At 57.1% G+C, this 25,196-nt stretch overlaps 2 protein-coding genes across 4 annotated transcripts in view; both read left to right on the forward strand.

Annotated features, from left to right (window-relative positions):
* TCF3 (transcription factor 3) overlaps positions 1-9,468 on the forward strand; it is a 33,631-nt gene extending 24,163 nt beyond the window's left edge. The window contains exons 9-19 of one of the 3 annotated variants that reach the window (XM_082835265.1): positions 1,043-1,145; positions 1,228-1,397; positions 1,488-1,620; positions 2,030-2,088; positions 2,190-2,268; positions 3,061-3,134; positions 3,494-3,655; positions 3,730-3,832; positions 6,400-6,529; positions 6,714-6,949; positions 9,235-9,468. In XM_082835265.1, the coding sequence (XP_082691391.1) occupies positions 1,043-1,145; positions 1,228-1,397; positions 1,488-1,620; positions 2,030-2,088; positions 2,190-2,268; positions 3,061-3,134; positions 3,494-3,655; positions 3,730-3,832; positions 6,400-6,529; positions 6,714-6,949; positions 9,235-9,377 (1,392 nt within the window). In that variant the 3' untranslated portion in view covers positions 9,378-9,468. Of the gene's footprint in view, positions 1-1,042; positions 1,146-1,227; positions 1,398-1,487; positions 1,621-2,029; positions 2,089-2,189; positions 2,269-3,060; positions 3,135-3,493; positions 3,656-3,729; positions 3,833-6,399; positions 6,530-6,713; positions 6,950-8,796; positions 8,960-9,234 lie in introns of those variants that run through there. The other 2 variants (XM_082835266.1, XM_082835267.1) reach the window with 2 other exon arrangements.
* A 6,974-nt stretch (positions 9,469-16,442) lies between these two features.
* On the forward strand, positions 16,443-20,228 carry UQCR11 (ubiquinol-cytochrome c reductase, complex III subunit XI). Its single transcript, XM_082835372.1, has 3 exons — positions 16,443-16,541; positions 19,422-19,570; positions 20,070-20,228. The coding sequence occupies exons 1-2, from the start codon at positions 16,492-16,494 to the stop codon at positions 19,540-19,542; spliced, it is 171 nt and encodes a 56-aa protein (XP_082691498.1). The 5' UTR covers positions 16,443-16,491; the 3' UTR covers positions 19,543-19,570; positions 20,070-20,228.
* Positions 20,229-25,196: the final 4,968 nt, after the last annotated feature.

A 25,196-nucleotide genomic window follows, 5' to 3' on the forward strand; every position in this document is an offset into this window, starting at 1 on the left:
TCCCTCCTGCTTTAAGAGAAGGTGGTTTCCTCTGGCCGAGGCGCCTCAGAAAGGGTGTGAATGGGGTCCTGGAAGCGGGAGCGGGTGGGCATCCTGGCAGCCAGTTAGAGGGTTTCCCGCCCCATCCGCCCTGCTTGGAGCTGCCCTCTGTCCTCACCCCATGCCTGGTGGCTGGCGGGCTGCCAGGCCCAGCAGATGGTGCTGAGCCGTCAGCGGCTCCCAGCCCCGTGCTCCCGGGACTTAATCACGTTGGGAGAAAAGGCAATTTGCTGGACTCCCCGGCTCGGCCACCACCCTCTCTGCTTGCCTTCTGTGCTGAGCCCCGGAGGCTGATGTGGCCCGTACCAGGCCGTAGGCCCAGAGGCTGTTTTAAGACTCAGCTCGTGATGTCACGTCCTGGAACATGAGAGCTGAGAGGCCCCTGAGCCCACTTTGTCCTACCATCTCTCGGCCCTTGAACCCCGCTTTCTGCTCCAGTGCCGGGGCAGACGTGGCCAGTTGACCCCAGCACTTTCCTGCAGTGCCCAGCCGATCAGGGTCGGCGCTGATCCTTGAAAGCCTTTGCTGTCTTACTGCTCTGGGGCAGCTGGGGCAGAATATTCACCCAGGGCCCTGCCTCTGAGGCCCCCAGGTCTTGTGTGATCAGGGCTGGGGTTAAGGCAGGTTCCAGTGCTGGGGGCGGCACAGCTGGGCTCTGCTGGATCAATAGGAGTTTACTGGATTAAGGAGGGAAAAGGCAGTCTGGGCTGGGGGTCCAGTCTACAGAGGCCTCAGGCGCAAGGCTGGGACTGTGGGGAGGGCAGCAGGTGGGGGTGAAGGAGGAACAGCAGAGAGAGGTGGTAACGCGAGCAGAGCCTCAGACGCGGGGCTGAGGTGCGGTTTTAGAGGGAAGGTTTGGAGAAGCACAGGGAAGTGGGTGGTGGGGTGGACAGCCCTCCAGGTGGAGGGGGAGACCCAGCAGGGGGAGCTGCGAGGCAGGGGCTGGCCGGTCCCAACCCCGCCCGGCCCCTCCTGCCTCACCATGCCCGCTGGCCCAGCACAGGTGTACCCACCCAGCTCAGGTGATGATTACAGCAGGGACACCACCGCCTACCCACCCACCAAGACCCCCAGCGGCACCTACCCTGCCTCCTTCTACGTGGCAGGTACTTGAGGGCTCGCCTGGGTTGCCTGGGGCGGGGCCCGGGCTCCCTCTGCCCGCCCACCTCACCATTCCCCTCTCCGCAGACGGCAGCCTGCACCCCTCGGCCGAGCTCTGGAGCCCCCCAGGCCAGGTGGGCTTCGGGCCCATGCTGGGCGGGGGCTCATCCCCCCTGCCCCTCCCGGCAGGTGGCGGCAGCTCCGTGGGCGGCAGTGGCAGCGGTGGGTTTGGCGGCCTGCACCAGCACGAGCGCATGGTAGGCCCCGTGGGGTGGCCGTGGCCGGGGCGGGCGAGGTGGGTGGGCAGTGCCCCGTCTGACCCCTCCTACCCCGTCCCCTGCACACAGGGCTACCAGCTGCACGGAGCAGAGGTGAACGGCGGGCTCCCGGCTGTGTCCACCTTTTCCTCGGCCCCCACGGGCGCCTACAGCAGCGTCTCCAGCCACACACCCCCTGTCAGCGGTGCCGACAGCCTCCTGGGTACGGCCCCCTCACCCCACACCTCCGGTGGGCTCAGGATCCAGCCCTGGGTATCATCATTAACCGCATCCCCCTTGCCTGGCTCGGGCTCCTCGGGCCCCCTCAGACGTTTCAAAGTGGTTCCTCGATGAGTAGGTCCCACTGTTCATTTGGGGAAACTGAGGCGCAGTGAGGGGGCTGCTCACCCCGAGCCCCGCAGCCTGCCTGTCCCCAGAGCACTGTGGAGGTACGTGGTGAGGCGTCAGGAGACACCCGACTGAGACCGGGGCTGCCCAGGGCCAGGCTGCGGCATCCGTGCAGGCAGCTGCGTGCAGAAGGGAGCTCCCCGTCAGCCGGGGCAAGCAAGCCCAGCCCAGGTGCTGGGGCTGCTGCATCCCAGAGGCTGGGCCTCACCTCTCTCCACCCACAGGCTCCCGTGGAACCACGGCCGGCAGCTCTGGGGACGCCCTTGGGAAGGCGCTGGCCTCGGTGAGACTCGGCACGTGGTGGGTGGCTGGGTCGGTGACCCAGGAGGCTGACTCCTGACCAGCCACGTGGTGGCCCTTTCTCTCTCCCTGTCCCCGTCACAGATCTACTCCCCAGACCAGTCAAGCAATAACTTCTCATCCAGCCCCTCCACCCCCGTGGGCTCCCCACAGGGCCTAGCAGGTCTGTGCAGCATGCTGGGGGAAGGGACTGGGTCTGCTGACTAGCCCCAGGTGGGCGGGGAGCTGGACAGACCACATGCCTCAGAGCTCACGTTCCCTTGGCCGTCGAGGAGGGCTCCCTAGAGGATGGGGGGCTTCTAAGTCAATGCTCCTAGGTCACAGCAGAGGCAAAGGTCAGGAGGTGCGACGTGGCAGGCCATGCGTTGTGAGCGTGAGGGGCACGTGGGATCCAGCGGGGGGCGGGCCTGGGATGCCCAAGAAGCAGAGCAGCCGGCCCGAGGCTCCCGCCTGGACTCCAGGACATGGGCATGTTGGCATTAATTCACCCCAGAAGCTATTAGGCACCTACTGTATGCCCCATGTTTGGCTTTGCCAAGGGGGCCGGGTCCCCTGTCCCTAAGAGGTTGCACCCGGGGCTCAGCGAGGGGCCGTGGAGAAGTGAGGGCCACGGTCTCCAGAGGGCACACAGGCCTGCACGGTGCCTCTGGGGCTCCGGTGGGGCGGGACTGGGAGGGGCCGCCTGCCCCGTGGGTTTTGCAGTTGGAGAAACTGAGGCTCAAAGATGTGACCTGCCCACTGGGTTCACACCCCAGCCTGGCAGAGCTGTCGGGCCAGCTGGGCTGAGATTTAGACGTGGGTCCCTTAGACTGCTCTGTGGGCGTGGGAGCCCCTGTGTGGCCAGTCTGGGCATCACAGCCGCAGACTCCCAGCCCAGCCTTTCTCCTTCCCTGGGTCAGGCTGCACCGACCACCCCCCCCCCCCCCCCCACTCACGCGCATCTGCCCCCTTCCAGGGACGTCACAGTGGCCTCGAGCAGGAGCCCCCGGTGCCTTATCGCCCAGCTACGATGGGGGTCTCCACGGCCTGGTGAGTGTCCTGGGGGCTAGGGAGGGTGCACCCTCGTGGGAGCGCAGGGAGCAGAGGTGCTTGTGAACACACAGGGACACCCGTTTGGGGTGGGGGGTGGCATCGCATGTCTGCCATGGCCACAGAGCCACATCCTGTAAGAGGTCTCAGGTGTCGTGGAAACAGCAGAATGTGCGACAGGACAGGTGCCCCTCGACCAGGTTAAACTTCTCAGCTAATTTGTTGGGAATAGGGTCCAAAGCTGGTGGTGGGTGGCCAAAGCTGTGGCCGTAGCCTGTGGCTCGCGACGGGCAGCTATGCTGTTGGCAGCTGTATGGGGTCCCGGCGGCCCAGGCCCCTCACCCCTGTCCACCCCACAGCAGAGCAAGATGGAGGACCACCTGGACGAGGCCATCCACGTCCTCCGCAGCCACGCCGTGGGCACAGCGGGGGACGTGCACGGACTGCTGCCCGGCCACGGGCCGCTGGCCTCAGGCTTTGCTGGCGCTGTCATGCCACTGGGCGGGCGGCATGCTGGCCTGGTGAGTGCTGGGTGAGGGCAGGCCGGGGGGTCGGCTGGGGCCAGGCCAGCACTGATAACCCCCCTCGTCCACAGGTGGGAGGCAGCCACTCGGAGGACGGCCTCTCCAGCAGTGGCGGCCTCGTGCACAACCACGTGGCCCTCCCCGACCTCTCCCGGCCGCCTGACTCCTACAGCGGTAAGTCCCTGTTACGTCCCCTGTGCAGAGGTGGCTGCACCCCAGGGTGGCCCATGCCGTGGGCCCGCCAGTAGGTGTCACTCCTCCTTGGAGCCACATTCCTCCTCTGGAAAATGGGGACTGAGAGCCACCCGCCAACCTTCCCGGTGGCCTGTGGGCCCGGGACTGTCCACCCGCATCTCCAGTTGAGGAAACTGAGGTCCAGGGTAACTAACTGGGCACTGGTGCGGAGAGGGGGAGATGCCCCCTGCCACATCACCAAAGCCCTACATGGCTTGGTGCCAGGATCCCACAGGGGTTGGGAGGGGCCCTGCTGCTTCCGGGGTGGGTTGCTACCTCTCTCTCTGTTCACCCGGTCAATCGGGAGAGTCCCAAAAGGCATATGTTTAGTGTCCATCGTGTGTCTGACACTTTTCTCGGCACCAGGGAACAAAACAGATCAGGCAGAGAAAGGGGGTGACTTGTGCGGAAACTGGAAGGTGAAGGAAGCGTGTCAGGATGAGTGCTGGGGAGAGAGGTGTGTGTGTGTGTGTGTGGGTGCACGCGTGCAAAGGCCCTGGGGCAGAGCTGTGCCTTGTGTGTTGGAGGAACAGCAAGGAGGCCCGTGTGTCTGGAGCAGAGTGAGCGAGGGGGAGAGAGGGAGGAGGGCAGGGACGGGAAGGGACGGGGTAGGGGATGGGGCAGGTCGTGCAGGGCCTTCGGCTTTTACCCCAGGGAGGTGAGGGCCCTGGAGGGCTGTGGGTAGAAGAGGGGCAGGGCCTTGCTCAGGTGCTCATAGACGTCCTCTGGTGGCTGCTGCTGGAAGGAAAGACTGGGTGGGGGGGGCTTGGGTTGGAAGTGGGAAACAGGGCAGAGGGGGACTGCTGGTCCAGGAGGAATGGTGTGGGTGGATGCTGTGGACTGGCCTGTGAGGGGCCGAAGAGGGGGCAGTGGTGGGCGATTTCCAGGTGCTTTGAAGGATTTGCAGATGTGGAGGAGGAGGTACGGTTCCAGTCTGTAGGTGGGGTCTCGGGGTCCTTGGCACACAGTGGAGTTGATGGTGGGGAGCCTGGGCAGGTCCCAGGTGGGGCAGGTCTTAGGCGGGGCCAGGGTCCCGGGCAGATCGGGGGGGCGGGCACTGAGGGGCCTGGAGGAGGGTGCACTATGTTGGATGCTGAGTTGAGGGCCTCGTCAGGGCAAGTGGGGCGGCGTTGGTGGAGTTCTGGGTTGTTAACTGTCTGGGGAAGCAGAGAAATCAGCAGTAGCGAGAGGGGCAAAGTCACTTGGCACGAGGTTAGCCATAGAATGGGGTAACGGGCAGGCTTGCGCATGCCCACTGGGGTTTGGGGCCCTGGGTGTCACAGGGTCCCTTCCCAGGGTCGGTTAATGCTGATCCTGCAACAGCCGGTGAAACCCAGGCCTGGGGAGGATCCAGGACTCCACCCACCCTGCCCCCATCGACCTGGTGAAAAATGCGCTGTGCCACATGGTGCGCGCGCATTTGACCGCAAGGCCCCCCTGAACCCACCACACAACCCTCAGGCCTGCCTGAGGACCCTGCAGCCCCAGAACCAGCCTGACTCTTGACTGGGTGTCCAGATTTTGTCACTGCACACCTGGGTGGCGTCTGGGGACATCTTTGGCTGTTACAGGGGCAGGGATGACGCTCAGCCCCCACAGGGCCCAGGATGCCCCGGCCTGGTGGCAGCAGTTCTGAGGGAGCCCCCGAGCTGGTCTTTTAAGCGCTGCCCGCGTCGTGCGGTTCAGCTGCGGGAGAGCCCAGGCCAGTCCCGCGGCCACGTGGTGGTTTCAAGCAGCTGTGTGCCCTCGGCCGCGGGTCTCTTTATGTGGCCTGGGCCTGGGGTTTTGTGGGTCACTGTCCTACTGGGTGGCTTTCCCACCCGACTGCTTGCTCAGCTGCCATGCAAGGACCAGCCCTGGCCTCACGGGACACTAGGTCCCGCCCCAACCTGGGCCCACGCGTGGGCATTCTTCCGAACCTTCCGAGCGTGTCTCCTGGTGGCGGGTGTGATTCTGGGTTGGAGGGTTGCTGGGCACACACGTGCCCGCCTTTTCCAGATAAGGCGGAAAAAGTGTTTTCCAAAGCGGTCACACCCATAAGCGATACTCAGACCCGCAGCATTTCAGCATTTCCTGAAGCGATGACGCAGATTGCAGGCTCCCGGGGGCCCTCCCTGCTCCCCTCGGGCTTCTCCATCACGTCCGCACTGACTTGTAGCAGTTCTTTGGGATCGTGGGGACCTGCCCTTTGTTGGCTTGTACGTCACGGCGTCTTCTGTCCAGTGGCGCAGCCGCTTATTTTCTTGGTGATGAGAAGTTCTCAATTTTGATATATTCAAGTTTATCGATTTCTGTTTCTTTTGAGGACAGCTCCTTAGCGTTTTAGGAAACAGTTTTCCGCCCCTGAGTGGCCACGACATTTCGGCGCACTTTCTTCTGAAGGCCTTTCGGTCCGTGGGGTCTGGAACGGGTGCCCGCGTGTGGCGTGAGGCCGGTGTCCCGCTCTCGGTGGGCTTCTGGGTGGCTTGCCGTTGCGCACGGAGGCCCCTGACTCCGGCCCGTTGCAGATCTCGGGCGCGGCGCCGCCCCAGGGCCCGGTGACATCAAGCGGGAGGAGCAGGAGGACGGAGAGAACGTGGTGGCCGACACCGCCGAGGACGAGAAGAAGGACCTCAAGGCCCCGCGCACCAGGACCAGGTGCCGCCCCCCCCACCCCCACAGGCCGGCTGCGCACGCGCGCCCCGTTAGGGCGCCGGCTGCGCATGCGCACGGGGGCCTCTCAGGGCGCCCGTGCACACGCACGGGGCGCCAGCTCCCGAGGCCGCGGCAGGCCCTTGCCCGGCCCTGCCTCACTGTCTCCCTCTGGCCCCTGGCCCCGTAGCCCGGACGAGGACGAGGACGACCTTCTCCCCCCAGAGCAGAAGGCTGAGCGGGAGAAGGAGCGCCGGGTGGCCAATAACGCGCGGGAGCGGCTGCGGGTCCGAGACATCAATGAGGCTTTTAAGGAGCTGGGGCGCATGTGCCAGCTGCACCTCAACAGTGAGAAGCCCCAGACCAAACTGCTCATCCTGCACCAGGCCGTGTCGGTCATCCTGAACCTGGAGCAGCAGGTGCGAGGTCAGTGGGGGCGCCGCTCCCCTCCCCCACTGCTGCCCTCGCTCTCCCCTCCTCCCTTCCTGGAGCCCATCTCCCCTGCGTGACATCCCCCGCTGTGACCTTTCTCCCTTGCCCTGTGACCTTTTCCCTGCAGTGACATCACCCCTGCAGTGACTTCCTCCTGCTGACTTTCCGCCTCCTACAGTGACCAGTCCCCCTTCAGCGACCGTTTTCCATTTCCCTGCTGTGACTATCCCCCCAGTGACCATCCTCCTCTGCAGTGGCCGTTCCCTCCTCAGTGACCATCTCCCTCCTGACCGTGGGCCTTCTGCCTAGCCAGGCCCCATTGCTGTCTCCAGTGGGTTTTTTTGGCCGTGCTGCGTTGGCAGGCGGGATCCTAGTTCCCCAACCAGGGATTGAACCCGCACCCCCTGCAGTAGAAGCGGGGGAAGTGTTAACCACTGGATCGCCAGGGAAGTCCCATCCCATTGTCCCCTCAAGTGAGAGGAACAGACTCTCGACCCCTAGCCCTGTAGCCCTGGGCACTTTAGCACAGAACTGTCTCCTCAGACCCCAAAGACTCCACCTGCCCAGCCCTTCTTTCTGAGGAAGCCCAGAGTCTGGCTGGCAGGGACTCGTGTCCCCTGGCTCCCAGAGAATGTCACTGTCGCTCTAGCTCTGAGCAGACACTTCGTGGGGCGCCTGAGCCCATCGGTCCCCACTTGCAGGTGGGGTTCACCCCCCATCCCCAAGGCTGAGTGAGGGTCAGGGAGGCTGTGTGACTCTCTCCAGCTGATTCCTTAACGACCCCCACCCCACCCCCGCTGCCCCATTAACCCTTTCTCTCCTGCAGCGCTGTCGCTTGGACCGGAGCTAGGGCCCTGGCCTGCCGCCCACTGTCCCCTGAGCTCTGGGGTTTCCGCGTCCCCACGGCGGCATGGGCGTCACGCCGCGTCCGCCCGCCCGCCTCTCTGCTCTCTGCCCCCCGTGCTCCCCCACCCTGGCCGCCCACCTCCTCATTCCCACCGGCTGCCCTCCTTACCTCGCACTTGCGCCCGAGCGCTGAAACGGCAGGGCTGCGACCCGGGCCTTTCCTCCCCCACGGCCCCCATCGGGACTTGAGGGAAGAAAGGGGCCCCGAGGCCTGTCTGTCAGTTTGGTCTGCACGCTTGTCCTGAGCTCCGGCCGCCGCCGCCACCCGCGGGGGTCGCTCAGGCCCGAGGGCAGGGTGGGCGGGCAGGACGGGCTCCCAGGGAAACAGGCAGATGGAGAGGTTGTTCGTGCAGAGCCCCACGCTGCGCCCCTGGGGGGCCTGAGCTGGGGTGTGGACCCCGTGGTCAGCTCTCTGAGCCCCTGTTCCAGACTCATTGGGGGGACTCAACACTGTGCCCGCCACCCAGCGGTTAGAGCACAAGTGCCAGGCCTCAGGGTCCTCCAGGCAGGGCTCAGGGCGGCCACTCCAGGCCCAGCTCTCAGGCAGCCAGGGTCCAACGTGGGGCAGGTGCAGTCCTGTGGCGCCCAGGCATGAGGGGTCTCCAGGCTGTGAGCTGGTTTGCTTCTGTGGACTCAGTGTCCTGAGCTCTGGGAGTCCCAGGCCTAGCTCTCCTTCACCCAGCAAGCAGCTGCTCTGAACGGGGAAGGTCGTCATCCTGGGGGTGGGGGGCATGGGGCCTCCCTGTTTCCTGGCCAGTCCTGGGCACGGCGAGCGGGCGGGGGCAAGGGCTGCGCCCAGCTCCATGCACATGCGCGGGTGGGGGTCAAGGCCCCACCTCCTGCCAGGCACACGGCATGCGCACTCGCAGCCAGCGGGTGCCCTCCCCACGACCCCCGCTCGGGACTAACGGGGCCCCGGTGCTGTGACCCAGCAGTACGGAGGAGGTGCTGTCCCTGGAGGAGAAAGACCTGAGGGACCGGGAGAGGCGCATGGCCAATAACGCGCGGGAGCGGGTGCGCGTGCGGGACATTAACGAGGCCTTCCGGGAGCTGGGGCGCATGTGCCAGCTGCACCTCAAGTCGGACAAGGCGCAGACCAAGCTGCTCATCCTGCAGCAGGCCGTGCAGGTCATCCTGGGCCTGGAGCAGCAGGTGCGAGGTAGGCGCCCGGGCCGGCCCCGCCCCGCCCTCCCGCCCACCGGGGACCTTAGCCGCCGGCGCCCCCCGACGCTCATCCTGCTCTGTAGACCCCCGGCCCGTATGGCCTTCTCGGGGACGGGGACAGGTCGAGAGATGGAGCAGCCGTGCGGGCCCCCCCCAGTTCTTCCTCCCCCCGGGGACCCTCTCCCACAGTGCTCTCCCCCTCCCCCCAGAGCGTAACCTGAATCCCAAAGCGGCCTGCTTGAAGCGCCGAGAAGAGGAGAAGGTGTCCGGCGTGGTCGGAGATGCCCAGATGGTGCTGTCGGCCGCCCACCCAGGCCTGGGCGAGGCCCACAACCCTGCCGGGCACATGTGACAGGAACGCTGCCCAGACAAGTGACCCCACCTTGGTCTAACCTGGGACAGTCAACGCCAGGCGCCTGGTCCCCACCCCACGCAGCCCGTGGTCAGCCTTGAGCCAACACCGCCCTGGGCGCTCCGGAGGCAACACCACCGCCAGGCCTCTGGCTTGATGGATCCTGAAACTGCGTCTCGGCCCTGCTGCCCAGGCCTGGGCGGCAAGGAGCATTGTTTTTGTTTTTGGTATATACATGTTGTCAGACAAGAAAATGAATGCCTTAAGTATAAAACGTGAAGACTCAAACATACCGTTCACAGGAGGGAAATGCTGTGCGGAGCCAGCTTGGTCGGCAGCCACCAACCAGCAACTTGTGCCTACGCCTGAGAGGTTTTTTTTTTTTTTTTTTTTTTTTTTAAGGAAAATAAAAGGAAACTTAGTTATGAGAGTTTTTTTTTTTTAATGTAGAAGAAAATTAGTAAGAATGATGCCTTTGGTCTCTTTTTTTTTTTAGCTTTTTTTGCGTATGTTTTCTAAGCAACAAATTTTTTTGTATAAAAGTCTCGTGTGTCTTGCTATTTTTGCTGCTGTTTCTAGAAATGAGCATTGCATTTCATGATCAACAAGGTTATTAAAAGTTGTATTAAAAAGACCCCAGGACTTTCCTGGTGGTCCAGTGGTTAAGACTCCATGCTCCCAATGCAGGGGGTACGGGTTCAATCCCTGGTCGGGGAGCTAAGATCCCTCGTGCCACGTGGCGTGGCCAAAAAACTTCAAAAAGATCCCGTGTAAACTTGAGGTGCCCCCGCCCCGGGAGCCACTGGACCAGGGGTGGCAGGTGCCGTCCAGTTCAGGTTCTAGTGTGGGGGGCTTGCTCTTGTGGTTTTGCTCCCTGCGAAGTAGCAGGTGGGCCCTTGCTTGGTGGGGGCCTCCCCTGCCAGATCTGCTCCCCTCCCTCAGGAAGGGGGACACCCTGCTGGGGCACCTCCAAGGAGGCAGGGACGCTCCCCTGTCACACAGCCGAGGTTCCTGCCCGCAAGCAGCTCGGGTCCCCCAGGCCCCTGCCTGCGGCCTGCCAGCCCCACATCCCTCCTCAAGTCCTGGGATCTCTCTCAGACGGGACTTTGTGAGGAGCAGCATTCCTGGGCCCGGGGCCTGCGTTGCTGAGCGTGGTGCTGGGGGGCCTCCCTAAACACCCCGTTCTTCATTCTCTGAACTCTGGCACAGAAACCCCCTGCTCCCCGAGTGGCCTTCCTGGTGTGCACTGGGGAAGTTACAGGATCCCCCTGCCCAGAAAGGCCCCCAGGCTGTGTGTCTGTCAGGGTTGATGCCCCACTGCAAACCAGGAGGCTGAGCCGCTCTCAGGCCCTGGGTGCCAGCTCCCAGGCCTCCCCAAGTAGCCCTCCCTCCCGTGTGTTCAGGGGAACCCACTCGGCCTGGGCTCTCCCAGGTTTAAACAAAGTCCAGGGCGGTTGGTCACCTTACGTGTCACCTGGGTGTGGGGTCAGGCCTGCTGGGGTCTCACCTGCCCTCCCTCTACCCCCTGCAGAGAGGCCTTACGTACCCCCAGGCTGGCTGCGTGCACCCCACCCTACCAGCATCCCAGGTGTCTCCCCCCAAACCCCCTCACTCCCTGAGCACTGGGGCGGCCTGACTCCTCAAGACTGGAACTCCCCACGGCTGGGGGCCGGGTGCCCCACGGGAAGCTTGAGAGAACCCCAAGGCCAGCACGAGCGGGACATCCCAGCTTGGGGCCGGGGCCACCTCCAGGTCCCTGGGATCCCCTGGGGTCTGCCCCTAAGACCGATCAGGGGACTCTCCTTGGTGACTCCCCTGGTCTGTGGGTCTTGTCTCTCTTTGGGGAACCTGCCTCAGTTTCCCTCTGCCTCGGGCCTAACCCACAGACCCAGATGGGCAGGGGCTGAGGAGCCTCTGCGGCCCCCCCGAGGCCCACAAACTTTTGAACTGTGTATTACATATATAATTTAAGTTTTATATATTTTATATATATATAATGAGATTAACCCAGCACGGGAAAAAGTAGCCTTGGGGGAGGGGAAGAACTACAATTACAGGGAAAATTGTGCTCTGAGTGCCTCAGGATAACTGATTTTTTTAAAAACAACAAAAAAAAGTTTTTTAAGTAGAATAATTTTATATAAGTGTCAACACAGCTGGCTGAATTCTTTGGGATTTTTAATAACGATCCTCTAAAGTCGATTTGGAGACCTGTACATAACAGCACTGTAGCAATAAATGTGACATTTTATGACAATACTCTGCTGTCCCTGGATCTTTCAGCTGCTGTGTGCTTACAGATGAAAAGAGGGGTTGGGAAGGTGGTGCCCCCGGTGTCGGTGTTGGCGTAGGCGCCCTGAGTACATCCCACCAAGGATGGCCCGGGGTGTTGTGGACTTATCCGCACTGCACATCTGGACAGCTAAAACAGCTCGGCGGGCGGGCAGGGGGCTTGGAAACCACAGGAATCTGTTCTTACACATTCTGCAGGCCAAATGTCCCAGGTCCAGGTGTGGTAGGGCCGCGTTCCCTCCTGACCACCACCACCCCCCCAGGAGAGTCCTTCCTGCCTGCCTCTTCCAGCTTCTGGGGGCCTCAGGTGTGCCTCGGTTTGCAGCCGCATCACCCTGATCTCCACCTCCATCTTCAGGTGGCCTCTCCCTGTGTGTCTTGTGTCCAGGTGTCCCTCCTACACACACACCTGTCATTGCCTTAGGGCCGCAAAATCTCTAGCATGACCTCATCTTAACCAATCACATCTGCAAAGACCTTATTTCCAAATAAGGTCCCGTTCACAGGTAGCAGAGGTGGGGGGTGGTCAAGACTTGAACATGTCCTCTTGGGAGGACACAGTTCAGCCCTCAACCGGGGTTTGATGGGGTGGTGGTGAGCAAGGCCGCAGACACTGGGAAAGGTGGCCACGGTGATTCCTTGTTCTAGAAGCAAAGTTCCTCGGGCAAAGCCAGGGAACTGCACTTGGAATAAGGGCTCCCGGGATGTGGAAGCTGACTGGCTCCTGGCAGAAGGCCACTCCCTGAGTTAGTATGTATGTGTGTATGTATTTATTTTAACATCTTTATTGGATCCCAATGCAGAGGGCCCAGGTTCTATCCCTGGTTAGCGAACTAGATCCCACATGCCTCAACTAAGATCTGGCGCGGCCAAATAAATAAATTAAAATAAATAAAAAAATAAATATTTTAAAATAAATAATGTAATACACCAAAACCCACTGAATGATTGATGCACACTGAATGGGTGAATTGTATGGTGTGTGGATTATATCTCAATACAGGTGTCTAAAAATATCTTAAAGGTGCCAAAATCCTTATCCGGGGAGGCGTCGCCTCTCTGTCCCAGCAGGGGTTGGCTCCATGAAAATTTCTTGAAGGAGCATCTGCTTGACTCAGGTCAGAGAAATCTGGTGGCAGGGGGTTGGGCACAGGGAAACTGGGGCGGTGGATGCGTGTGTGGCTTGACAGTGCCAGTGGTGTCGCAGGTGTGTTCCTGAGGCCAAGCCTTTCAAAGCCTGCGGCTCCCCATCTGCTGGATGCCCACCGGGCCCTCCAGGGTTGACAGAGAACGCGCAGAGCCCGGTCCTGGAACAGCCCTGACACCCACAGGCCAGGGAGGGAAGGGACATGCCTGACTGAGACAGATGGTGCCGGGCTGCAGCAGGGTGATGGGAACCACAAAAGAAAGGCCCACGTCCTGACCTGTGAAGGGCACCCTATTTTGAAAAGAGTCTTTGCAGATGTAATCAAGTTAAGGATCTCAAGGTCATCCTGGATTAGGGTGACCCCCAAATCAATGACAAGTGTCCTTATAAGAGACAGAAGACAAGAGACACAGACGAGAAGCCACGTGACAACAGGCTGGAGAGATGCAGCCACAAGCCAAGGGATGCCGAGGTGGGGTGGGGGCGGGGTGGCAGGGGCCAGAAGCTGGAAGAGGCAGAAAGGACCCTCCCTTGGAGCCTCCGGAGGGACCACAGCCCTGTGACACCTTGATCTCAGACATATGGTCTCCAGAACTGGAAGAGGATAAACCCCTGTTGCTTTAAGCCACCCAGCTTGTGGTCATTTGTCACGCAGCCATGGGAAATTAACAGCATCTGTGCCCTTTTTTAAAACGGCAAAACATCCAAACGCAACAGGGACTCTTCATACCTCGCTGGTCGGAACACAAACGGATACAAGGACTTTGGAAAAGACTTTGGCGGTGCACCTGAAACTAACATGTTACACATCAATTACACCTCAACAATAATAAAAGCATGTGGCAGTTTCTTCTACAGTTAAACATAAGCCTCCCCTACAAGTCAGCCAGCAGCCAGTCCACCCCAGTCATCCACCCAAGAGACACAAAGACACACGTCCACACAAAGACCTGGATGCAACTGCTCATTGCAGATTCCTTTCCCATCGCCAAAACGTGGAAACCACCCAAATGTCCTTCAACAGGTCAGTGGGTAAACACAAGGGTCCACCCACTCCATGGTCCACGACTCAGCAGTAGAAAGAATGAAACTCTGACGGAAACAATGGCTTGGATGATTCAAAATAGCTACGCTGCGTGGACAAAGCCAGACACCAAACAGAACATACTCTATGATTCTCGGTAGAAAAGTCTAGAAAATGCAGACTAATTCACAGTAGCGTGGTTGTAGGGGCTGGAGGGGGGAGTGGGTGGGGTCCCAAAGGGGCAGGAGGAAACTTCCAGGGGACGAGGGGGAGGTGTTCATTATCTCCACACTGTGATGGTTTCATGGGTGTGCACATATGTCGAAATACCAAGTTGTATGTTTTAAATACGTGCATTTTTGTAGGTCAAGTATACATCAGTAAAGTTGTAAAAATTGTAAAAGAAAAGAATCCAACAGATGAACGGATAAACACCATGTGGTCCCTCCACACAGGGGAACATCACTCAGCCATGAAAAGGGGTGAAGCCCTGACACTCGCTACAGTGTGGATGGACCTTGAGAACAGGACGCTCAGTGAGAGAAGCCAGACACAGAAGGACACACAGGGTGTGATTCCATTGATGGGAAACGTCCAGAACAAGCAGATGCATAGACAGAGAGTGAATTCCTGGTTGTCAAGGGCTGGGAAGGGGGTGGGGGGTGGGGTGACTGCTGATGAGGACGGGGCTTCTATTGGGGTGATGGAATGTTCTGGAATTAGATGGAGGTGGTGGTCGCACAACCTTGTGAATGTACTAAAGACCACTGAATTCTACACTTTACAATGGTTAATTGTATGTTATGTGAATTTCACATTGATGAAGACAAGAAAAGTCGTTCTGTTTCCTGAGGGCCAGATAGGGATCCTGCATGGAACCCAGGAGGCCAGGGCAGAGGGCCAGCAGGGTGCGAGGGGGGCCAACCGTTCTTGCTTATCCACCATCTCTTCTGGTCACAGAATCCTGGTATTTTCTTTTGGGGATTCTCCTCCAATTTCAGCCCACATCCTCAAATGAGAGGGGCCAACTCTGCCCTGTTTCCACAGCACTCGAATGAGAAGCAGCTTGGGGGCATTTTCTGTGATTATTGGGAAAGAGGTGCCATCTTCCTGCAAGGGTTGCTGTAATGTCAACCAAGAGTTTCTGGGTGCCTCTGCTCAGAGTTCACCACAGAGTAAGGGCAACACAGAGGAAAGAAGAGCTGAGAGATAGAGAGAAGATTCATAATCATATTGCTAGACTCCTGGATGCAGCTGTGCCTGAAGCCATCTAACATGCCACAGAACTTCCTTCTGTTCTCTTAAGCCAGTTTTTGTTCTTCGTTTATCACTTGAAATGAAAAGCATTCTGCCTAGTGAGCTGAAGTGCATTAAGCAGAAGGAACAATGCAGCAGAGCTTCAGAAACTGCTGGATCCAGGACCTGCAGCCCCAAGGCCTCTATGCCCACCTCTGCTCATCTTTTCACGCAGGTCTAGTCTCTGTCTCATGATTTCTAATCTCTGTCTCAGATTCTACAATCTCCAGGGTGGCCCCTACATCCCACTTTTTAAGTTTCCATCGAGGACAGAGACTTAATTCAGGTCCTCTCTGATCCCAAGCTCAAAAATCCCAGGGCAACTGGAAAGGCGGAGAAACAATGTCCAACTCAATAGCAACGAGCACCCCTCCTGCCCAGACCATGGTCTCCAACCAACCCCATGGTCAGAGGCCAGGGCTAGGTGAGAACCTGCAGCCCTCTGGGAACCGCAGTCTTGGAGGGTGCCGAGGGGCCGATCCCAGCAGGATGGGCTGGGCTGGGCAGACAAACCCCACGGTGTCCAGTCCGCATCTCCAAGCCTGCATTCGACGCTGGGACCCCGGAGGCGGTGAAAGAAGGCGAGCCCGAGCGAGCCTGGGGCGGCGGAAAGCCGAGGGAGGAGGACCCACCTGTCCTGGGTCCATCAGCTAACAGGTGGCATCCTGAATGTTGACAGCGCGAGGAACCAGGCCTCCCTCTGCTGCCGGAATGAGGAATCACTCCCAATCGAAACGTGCAAACAATTTGCCACCGAGCCTCTGAGCAACAGACAACAAAATGCCAGCAAACCGAGGCTCGGGGAAGCGCTGTCATCTGGCCAAGGTCCCACACACAGCGAGTCCAGTGACAACGCCTAATTCCTCCAAAAGGGAGTTCAAATCCCACCCTTCCCCTCTGTGCGACTCTGGGCTTAACCCTTCCTTGTTTGGCCTGTTTCTTTAACTGTAAATAAAGTTCTGGCACGTAATAAGGACACAAACTCACCAGTCAAATGTCGCGGGCCACACTTAGTCGCTGGACGTTGCGCAGCTTGGGGCCACTCTGACCGCCGGAGCGGAGAGGCAGACCCCGCGTACTCACGTCACGTGGTCAGAAAGCCCCGCCTCCCTGGCCCGCCCACTCTAGTCTGCGTTCTTCAGACCCTCCCCGGAAGTGAGTGCAAATGTTTTCCGAGTCTGCGCGCGCAGCGGCGGCGGTCCCCGGATCTCGAGCGGTCAGCCCGCCTGGGCTGGGCTGAGCCGGGCAGGGCGAGGCGGGGCCTCCCTGCGGGCCTGCGCACTGCTGGGGCCGCGCCTGCGCAGTACGCCCGAGCCGGCGGGGCCAGGGTCACCCTGAGCTGAGACGGCGCCGCTATGTTGGAACGGTTCGTGGGCCCGCGCTACCGCCAGCTGGCCAGAAACTGGTGAGGATGCGGCTACCGCCCCCGGACCCCTTGTCCTCCCAGGTCCCAAATGGGGAAACTGAGGCACAGAGCGGCGGCGCGGTCTGCCCCGCGAGTGGCTGGCCCCCGACCCTGAGGCGCTTTGCCTGGGGGCCGCGATGGTGCCCACCCAGTCCGCGCCCAGCACCCTCGGCTCAGCTCCTGGGGCTGGAAACTGACCCTATGCGCTCCTGGCTTTGCTTTTGTTTGACGTTGTTGTGAAGCCGAGGGCTGCGCCTGTCCTTGACTGACCTCCGTGGGAGGCGAGTGGGATGGGGGTGACCCCACGTGGCAGCCGGGATTGGGGAGCACACGACGTGAGGCGCTGAGAAACATCGGGCCTGTACTCCGCAGTCGTGTCCCTGAGCCCCGGCAAGGACCTTCGGGTGGACAGTGACAGTGGCGCTTTACAGCTGGGGCGACCCAGGCTCAGGACGAAAGTCCGTCCCTGGCGTCGGGTGGGACCGCCAGCGGCCCCTGCAGCCCCTACCGCGGGCGGCTCGAGCCTCCGGGCGCTGTCGGTCCGTCCCCATCTGCGCGTGGTCAGAGCAGCGACCCCTTCATCCAGGGTTTCGTTCAGTCGGCAGCAGCACCCACTGAGCAACTGATGTGTGCTCGCACCTACCACTGAGTCGGGTGCCGGAGACACAGCGATAAACGGAACTTTCCTGGCTGACGCTCTAGGTCGTGGACCAGAAAAAAATTAAACCGATGTGATCCACGGCATGAGGTTGATGTAAAGTAATAAAGGGGGTGGGTGCAGTCCTGTCTCACCCACACTGGCTTCCTGAGGCCAGGAAGCGGGACTCACCCCCAGGAGACACTATGGAGTTGTGGGGTCTCAGTCTCGGAGCATCCGCGCTCACCAGCGGGGTACTCTGCACTCCGCTCCTCCGGGCGTCTTCCTGTGAGGAGGGGGAGGAGAGGTGGTGAGGGTGTAACGAAGTCCCACGAGGGACTGTCAGCAGCATCATCACCTTCGGTGCCCCGTGGAGGTCAGGCGTGTGGCCACCTCCCTCTTTGTGAGCTCCACCGGGCCCCAAGGGGAGTGGCCAGGATGATTGCGGGGCGGGGCGGGGCGGGGCGGGGCGGGCGGTGGAGGCCTCCCTGAGGGCAGGCTTCTCTGACCTCAGCACCCCTCAAAGCTGTTGGGCAGTGAGAGGAAAGATTCCCTCTCTGTTCGTGACACCTGCCCCAGAGCCTGTTCCAAAAGCAGCAATAACCCGGGACCCCACCAAGGCGCAAAGTTGAGTTGTACGGGCCTCTCCCCAGGGTCTCCCCAGAGAGCAGGGGGTGTCGTTGGTGAGGCAGGTTGGGGAGGGGGTGTCGCTGCTTCCATCTCTCCACCCCAACACCCCAGGCCCATGGGTTATGGCGATCCGGTGAAGTGGGCACCCATGCACAAATTCTGCCCCTGCACAGACCAGCGATGGAGCCTGTGAGAGTTCTCTGTCGCTGCATAACAGAGCCCACCAAATGCAGCAGCTTTGCAGACATTCATTATCAGTTACTGTGGGTCAGGAATTGGAACACAGCTGAGTCCCCTGCTCAGTGTCTCATCTGAAGGCTTTACTGGAGGATGTGTTTCCAGGTCACACCTGTGGTTGCAGCAGGGGGCCACCCTCAATCCTCTGCCACAGGGGCCCCTCTACAGGGCAGCTCACAAACTAGCAGCTGGCTCCCCGCAGAGAGGGTAAGAGCAAACGAGCACGCCCTGACGGAGCCAGTCTCTAAAAGTCCATCTCAAAAGTGACATTCCCTCGCGGTCCAGTGGTTAGGACTCGGCGCCTTCACTGCCAGGGCCTGGGTTCAATCCCTGGTCGGGTAACTAAGATCCCGTAAGCCGTGTGGTGCGGCCAAAGAAAACCAAACCAAAACGAAAGAAGTGACAGCCCATCATCCCTCATATTTGATTTATCAGAGGCGAGTGACTGGATCCTGCCGACCTCAAGGGGAGGGGCTGTACAGGGGTGTGAACACCAGGAGGTGGGACTATTGGGGCCGTCCTGGACCCTGCCCATCAATGGACGTAAATGTGGAGTGTGGTGGTCTTGGAGTCCCTGCCTCGGCTCTGCACCCGGTGGGCTGTGTGTCTCGGGGGCATGGCTTGCCCTCTCTGTGCCTTGGTCTCATCTGTGAGACAGGGACCCTGATAACTCACACCTCCCTCAGTCCATCGGCTGTCTCAGGGATCGAGCTGCTGCAAACCACATTAACGTGCCTACCTGCAAAGTTTAGATATCCTTATGCTTTACAAGCTTGGGCTTTTTTTTTTTTAGTGGAATTCCTCAAATAAAACCTTAATCAGGGACTTCCCTGGTGGCGCAGTGGTTAAGAGTCTGCCTCCCAGTGCAGGGGACCACGGGTTGGAGCCCTGGTCTGGGAAGATCCCACATGCCACGGAGCAACGAAGCCCGTGTGCCACAACTACTGGGCCTGTGCTCTAGAGCCCGCGAGCCACAACTACCGAGCCCACGTGATACAACTACTGAAGCCCGCACGCTCACAGCCCATGCTCCGCAACGAGAAGCCACCGCAATGAGAAGCCCGTGCACCGCAACTAGAGGAAGCCCGTGTGCAGCAACGAAGGCCCAGTGCAGCCAAAAATAAATGAATAAATTTACTAAAAAAACAACAACAAAAACCCTCATGCATATCCTAATATGAAAGCAGATGGGAATGGAGTTGCCTTAGGGTCACTTGCCTGGTGCCTGCCCTCGGGGTCATCAGCAGGATGTGTCCACAAAGCTGGGCAGGGCCCGGTGCGTGGGGGTGGTGTGGGCACCTGAAAAATGGCAGCTTGGGATGGGGGGGATCCGGCCACGCTACCGGGAGGGTGAGGCCTGACCCCCGTTCTTGCAGGTTACCCACAGTGGGCATGTGGGGCACCGTGGGAGCCCTGGGGCTGGTGTGGGCCACTGACTGGCGGCTGATTCTGGACTGGGTGCCCTACATCAACGGCAAGTTCAAGAAGGACGATTAATTAAACCCATCCCCCTCGGACCCCTCCGGTAAGTTTCAGCAGCTGTCGGCTGGTATAGCCCGGGATTCCTGAGCAGCAGAGGAGCAGTGTTCCCCGCAGGTCCAGGGCTGGGCCGGCAGGTGTTAGGGGCACACCTGGAGAACCCTGCCTGAGGGCGGAGCTCTGCACTAGCCTCCTGCCTGGTGGCGCAGAGCTGCCAGCCAGCAGCCTCGGTTTGTGGGGCTGGGGAGTGGGCGCTGCCCCTCGGGGCTCAGTCCTGGAGGCTGAGCCTGCACCCTGGGTGGGGCGGAGGGATGCCCCGTTTTACAGACAGGAAAGTGGAGGCTGGCCTCCCTGGGCGGGCTGCTGTGAGCACTGACGAGCCCGGCGCTGTGCTGCCCACCTGACAGCCCAGAGTGCACGCGCATCCCCATTTCACAGACTCCTAAGTGGCACAGCCAGATCTGGTGTTAGAGCCTGTCGGCGGCGTCTGTGCTCTTACTGGGCGCTCAGCATCTGCTGCTCACCCTGCTTCATTCCCCCTCCAGGTGTCTGGTGGTGCTGGCCCCTTCCATCTGCATCTGGAACGGCCCAGGCTCTTGGGATTGACCTTGAGGAAATACACGGCGCGAGTTAGGTTTCCTACGTTGGTGGAAATAACTTTGGTGTGTGAACACACATGGCATTAAACCTCACCCTGAAACCTGCTGGCCTGCACGTGCTCATGCTGGGGCTTGGTTATGTTGACTTTAGGCCCAGGGGCCCAGATGACCCGGGGAGCCTTTCAACTCCAAAACTGCAAATCTGCAGTTTCCCAGCGGCTGGCAGACATGGTTTGATTACTTCAGATGTTTAGTGGATAATACCTGCACGGGGTTTTTATCGATTGCTGCCTTAAAAAGTTACCCTTGACCTAGTGGCTCCAGACGAACATTCATTATCTCTCAGCGAGAATTTGGGAGTGATCTGTCTGGGGGGGTCTTGGCTGAGGGTCCCTCATGAGGTTGCAGTGGTGGCATCGGCTGCATGATGAAGGGTGGCACCGGGATGGGATGGGGAGTCGGGGCTTCCCGGAGGCCCCCTCACGTGGCTCCTCCCCACGTGGGCCTCCCAGACGCTGCTTGAGCCTCTCTACTACACAGTGGCCCGAGAGCAGGCAGGGAAGAGCCTCTGTGCCTTTTATGACCTACTCAGGGCGCTCAGGCCATCTCCTGCTCCACACCTGATTCGGGAGGAGAATTAGGCTCTGTGCCTTGAAGGAGGAACATCAGAACCTGTAGACGTGTTAAACCATCACCGGGGATACAAAAATGAGCGGGTACACGAGGATTACTGCATACAGGCAGTTCCCTCCAACTCCTGCCAAGTTCTGGAAAATTCTAGAAACGTTCTATTTGTGAAGAAGAGCTATTTTATTAGTCTGTTTGGGCTGCCACAACAAAACACAGGCCAGGCAGCTTAAGCTACAGAATGAATGTCTCACAGTTCTGGAGGCTGGAAGTCTGAGCTCAGTTCTGGCAGGGTTGGTTCCTGGCGAGGGCCCACCTCCTGGCCTGCAGACAGCCCCCTTCTCACTGCATCCTCACGTGGCCTCTCCTTGACGTGAATAAGTGAGCTCTCCAGGGACTCTGAGGACATGCTAATTCTAGGGGACCAGGGCCACACCCTTCTGACCTCATTTAACCGTAATTGTTTCGGGGGGGGCATCTCCACATACAGCCACACTGGGGGTTAGGGTGTCAGCATATACATTTCAGGGAGACACTTTCAGTCCACAGCAGCTTTGTATATTTTAACACAAGTAGTGGCATGTTCTACACACTTTTCTGCACAAACATTTTACACCTATCGCTTATTTCCTGGAAGCCATGCCACTTTGGAAAGCACAAAGCGTCATGAAAAAGTCTACAAATTAGGGATTTCCCTGGTGGTCCAGTGGTTAAGAATCCACCTTGCAGTGCAGGGGTTGCAGGTTCGATCTTAGTTCGGGGAACTGAGATCCCACATGCTGTGGGACAACTAAGCCTGTGTGCCCCAAACAGAAGCCTGCAACGAAAGATCCTGCGTGCCACAACTAAGACCCAAAGCAGCCAAATAAATATTTTTTAAAAGTCTGCAAACAAATGCTGGAGAGGGTGTGGAGAAACGGGAACCCTCCTAACACTATTGGTAGGAACGTAAACTGGTGCAGACACTATGGAGAACAGTTTGGAGGTTCCTTTAAAAACTAAAAATAGAATTACCATATGATACAGTGATTCCACTCTTAGGCATATATCTGGAAAAGATGAAAACTCTAATTCAAAAAGATACATGGAGGGCTTCCCTGGTGACACAGTGGTTAAGAATCCGCCTGCCAATGCAGGGGACACGGGTTTGAGCTCTGGTCCGGGAAGATCCCACATGTCGCGAAGCAACTAAGCCCGTGCACCACGACTACTGAGCCTGCGCTCTAGAGCCCGCGAGCCACAACTACTGAGCCTGCGCTCTAGAGCCCGTGCTCCGCAACAAGAGAAGCCACCGCAATGAGAAGCCCGCGCATCGCAACAGAGGAGCCCCCACTTCCTGCAACTAGAGAAAGCCCGCGCGCAGCAACAAAGACCCGATGCAGCCAAAAATAAATAAATACATTTATTAAAAGAAAAAAAAAGATACATGGACCCCAATGTTCATAGCAGCACTAGTTACAATAGCCAAGGCATGGAAGCAACCTAAATGTCCATTGACAGAGGAATGGATAATGTGGTGCATGTACACAGTGGACTATTACTCAGCCATAAAAAAGGATGAAGTATTGCCATTTGCAGCAACATGGATGGACCTAGAGATTATCATACTAAGTGATGTAAGCCAGACAAAGACAAATATCATATGATATCACTTATATGTGGAATCTAAAAAGATGATACAAATGAACTTATTTACAAAACAAATAGGCTCACAGACAGAAAACAAACTTATGGTTACCAAAGGGGAAAGGGGGAAAGGGAGGCATAAATTAGGAGTTTGGGATTAACATACATTGCTATAAATGAAATAGATAAACAACAAGAACCTACTCTATAGCACAGGGAACTATAGTCAATATAATAAACCATAATGAAAAAATATGAAAAAAATATACATACATGTGTATAACTGAATCACTTTGCTGTACACCTGAAACTAACACATTATAAATCTGCAATTCAATTTTAAAAAAAACACATCATCCTCAGTTTCTAAACGGCTGCCTGGTACCAACATTTACTAACCAGTCTATTAGCAAAGGACATTCATTTCCTGTCATTTGCCACTTTAACAATATCTGTGGAGTGAGGTTATTTCAGACATAAATGAGTAGATGCCACTTAAATACCTATAAGTGACGGATTCTAAGATAAGTTACTCGATTTTTTTAAAAAAAATTTCTAACTCATGCAGATGTGGAGAGTCCCACAGCCCCCCATCAAAGCCTGAAACAAAAGGAAATATGAGCCCCTATACACGAGTTTTTATGTATTTTTGTAATGGCTAATGGTTTTAATGAAAATATCTCAGTTTGCTTCTGTGAAAGCCAAAAGTAAAATTTTAATAACTTCAGGTTCAGATTAAGTACAATATTTAGGCTTAAACTTCTGTGAGTTTTCATACAACTCCTTTTCAACATTTCAATACTTTTCCAACCACTTCAGTGTTCAGGGAGGGGAAAGTTAACCATCAAAAACTACACAAAGGACTTCCCTGGTGGCGCAGTGCTTAAGAATCCACCTGCCAATGCAGGGGACACGGGTTCGAGCCCTGGCCCGGGAAGATCCCACATGCCGCGGAGCAGCTAAGCCCATGCGCCACAACTACTGAGCCTGTGCTCTAGAGCCCGCGAGCCACAACTACTGAAGCCTGCGTGCCTAGAGCCCGTGCTCTGCAACAAGAGAAGCCACCGCAATGAGAAGCCCACGCACCACAACAGAGTAGCCCCTGCTCACTGCAACTAGAGAAGCCCGCACGAAGCAACAAAGACCCAACGCAGCCAAAAATAAATAAATAAATAAACTTATTTTTAAAAAAACTACATAAAAACATATTGTATAAAGGGGGACTTCCCTGGTGGTCCAGTGGTTAAGACTCTGTGCTTCCAATGCAGGGGGTGTGGGTTCGATCCCTGGTCGGGGAACTAAGATCCCACATGCTACGCTGAGCGGCCAAAAAATAAAATAAATTAAAATTAAATTAAATTAAATTAAAAAATAACTAAATAAATAAAATAAAAATATCTTCCAAAAAAAAATCTTCCTACAATGTCTTGTACTAGGTTGGTGTTCAGTAAATATTGCGTTAAAAATGTATAAAGGGCATATCTTCCTCATTTTGTCTCACTTTAAAATGGCACAGTACTGTTCAATCTGTATTTAAATTTTTTACATTTTGTATACAAATAGCTCCTACAATTCAATAACAAAAAAAAAAATCCAATCGAAAAATGGGCAGAAGATCTAAATAGATATTTCTCCAAAGATGGCCAATAGGCACACGAAAAGATGCTTAACATCGCTAATTATTAGAGAAATGAAAAATCAAAAACCACAGTGAGTTACCACCTCATACCAGTCAGAATGGCCATCATTAAAAAGTCTACAAATAGGGCTTCCCTGGTGGCACAGCGGTTGAGAATCTGCCTGCCAATGCAGGGGACATGGGTTCGAGCCCTGGTCTGGGAAGATCCCACATGCCGCGGAGCAGCTAGGCCCGTGAGCCACAATTACTGAGCCTGCACGTCTGGAGCCTGTGCTCCACAACAAGAGAGGCCACGATAGTGAGAGACCCGTGCACCGCGATGAAGAGTGGCCCCCACTTGCCGCAACTAGAGAAAGCCCTCACACAGAAACGAAGACCCAATACAGCCATAAATAAATAAATAAATAAAATTTTAAAAAAATAAAAATTAAAAAATAAAAAAAAGTCTACAAATAATAAATGCTGGAGAGGGTGTGGAGAAAAGGGAACCCTCCTACACTGTTGGTGTGAATATAAATTGGTGCAGCCACTATGGAGAACAGTATGGAGGTTCCTTTAAAAACTAAAAATAGGGACCTTCCTGGCAGTCCAGTGGTTAGGACTCCGTGCTTTTACTGCCGAGGACCCCGGTTCAATCCCTGGTCGGGGACCTAAGATCCCACAAGCCGCATGATGTGGCCAAACAAAAACAAAAAATAGAACTGTCATATGATCCAGCAATCCCACTCCTGGGCATATACCAGACAAAACTATCATTTGAAAAGTTACAGGCACCCCAATGTTCATAGCAGCATTATATACAATTGCCAAGACATGGAAGCAACATAAATGTCCATCGACAGATGAATGGGTAAAGAAATTGTGGTACATATACAATGGAATACTACTCAGCCATCAAAAAGAATAATGCCATTTGCAGCCAACAGGGATGCAACTAGAGACTGTCATACTACGTAAGTCAGAAAGAGAAAGAAAAATACCATATGATACCACTTATATGTGGAATCTAAAATACAACACAAATGAACGTATCTACAAAAGAAAAACAGACACAGAGGAAAAAACTTGTGATTGCCAAGGGTGGGGAGGGATGGAGTGGGAGTTTGGGATTAGCAGATGCAAACTATTATATGTAGAATGGATAAATAGCAAGTTCCTACTATATAGCACAGGGAAATACA

The sequence above is a fragment of the Leucopleurus acutus genome (assembly GCF_964270905.1).
Source record: "Leucopleurus acutus genome assembly, chromosome: 3".
Classification (NCBI taxonomy): domain Eukaryota; kingdom Metazoa; phylum Chordata; class Mammalia; order Artiodactyla; family Delphinidae; genus Leucopleurus; species Leucopleurus acutus.